The sequence below is a fragment of the Erpetoichthys calabaricus genome, chromosome 15 (assembly GCF_900747795.2).
Source record: "Erpetoichthys calabaricus chromosome 15, fErpCal1.3, whole genome shotgun sequence".
NCBI lineage: Eukaryota > Metazoa > Chordata > Cladistia > Polypteriformes > Polypteridae > Erpetoichthys > Erpetoichthys calabaricus.
Genome location: NC_041408.2, coordinates 78,167,866 through 78,169,119, shown reverse-complemented (window position 1 = coordinate 78,169,119; position 1,254 = coordinate 78,167,866). Strand labels below are relative to the sequence as shown.

General features: G+C 48.0%; 1 protein-coding gene across 1 annotated transcript; it reads right to left on the bottom strand.

Moving 5' to 3' along the window:
- Positions 1 to 308: 308 nt before the first annotated feature.
- Positions 309 to 623, bottom strand: LOC114666064 (c-Myc-binding protein-like). The gene has a single exon (XM_051919228.1). It carries the CDS (start codon positions 621 to 623, stop codon positions 309 to 311), a length of 315 nt encoding a protein of 104 aa, XP_051775188.1.
- Between the last annotated feature and the right edge of the window lie 631 nt (positions 624 to 1,254).

Here is a 1,254-nt window from a genome sequence, read left to right as displayed (position 1 = left end):
AATCAGGAAAAGCAGTTCACAATTACGCATCTGCCATCTTGACAGGGACAGGCTGTGCCATGACAGTTCACTCAGCAAGCTAAAGCAGAGAAGCAACAGGTCTCGAATAAACCAGAAGCCTCCTTTGGCATCCTGTTGTCTGATGGAACCCAGAGATTGCAATCTGGAATGGCTTCTTTCACTTTAATTCCATCAAACTGGGTTTACCAGATCTCATGGTCCTGAAACCTCGCTTCATGGATTAGAACCTTGAAGCTGCCATTGTCAAGGCCAGACGGACCTTACTGTCCTCATGGAGGACACAGTGCCTACTCTACATGCTGCTCCTCTTCTTGTGCTGACTCAATTTGCGACAGCTTCTCTTTAAGATCTCGATTTTCCTCCAGCAACTTTTCATACCTCTGTCGGAGCTCGGCAACTTCGGCTCGGAGACTTTCTACATCTACTGGTTCGGGTTTTGGGATCCCTAAGTGCTCTTTCACAAATTCTAAGGCATTAGTGGGCTTCTCTGGCTCTTCATACAGAGCTACCAACACATTTGTGAGGCTTTCCAGAACGTCGGCCTGTTCTAAGTAGCTACGAAACTGCTCGAGTTTGGATTCTGCGGCTTTAAATTGAGCCATTGCTGGACATGGACACTTAACCCTAAACCACCTACACACGAACCAACCACTAACACTAATAGATGGACAATGCCCTGTGACATGCAAATTTATATCAAGCTAAACCCTGGCAAGTCTCATGAGAAGAAGTAGGGCAGTGCATCCGCCCACTTGGAAGGAAATGACAGAAAGGTGGAGAAAGGGAGTGGTAGTGAGACAGAGACACTGCTCAACACGCCATGCAATCCTGCTTCTGTATTATTCAAAAACACTTTAACAATCCTCGTGGAAATTATCTGACAGACATGACTTGGCAGTCATAGGTGGCACAGTCATAGTGTTGCTGCCCAACAATAAGGAGTTCACCTCCTGGGTGCTCCCAGTGTGGAGTTTGCATGCTGTCACGCATGTGCGAGTAGGAGGCAGCTAAAGGGCTTAAATAATCATAACAACACATCCGACCAGGGGGCGGAGGGGTGCGCTGACTCTCTTTCTCAGTTCCCTGCAGACCTTTCCTGGGAAATCCCGCCAGGTTCTGAAGCCCACGAAGACATCACTTCTGCCTCAACTCAGAAGACATCACTTCCAGTCCTGGCCCCCGAGAACAAAATCACTTCCGCAAAACTCCCTATTAAACCTCATTCCCCTCCTC

Excerpts from the sequence above, each read along its gene's own strand:
- LOC114666064 (XM_051919228.1), bottom strand. The coding sequence starts at position 623 with ATGGCTCAATTTAAAGCCGCAGAATCCAAACTCGAGCAGTTTCGTAGC.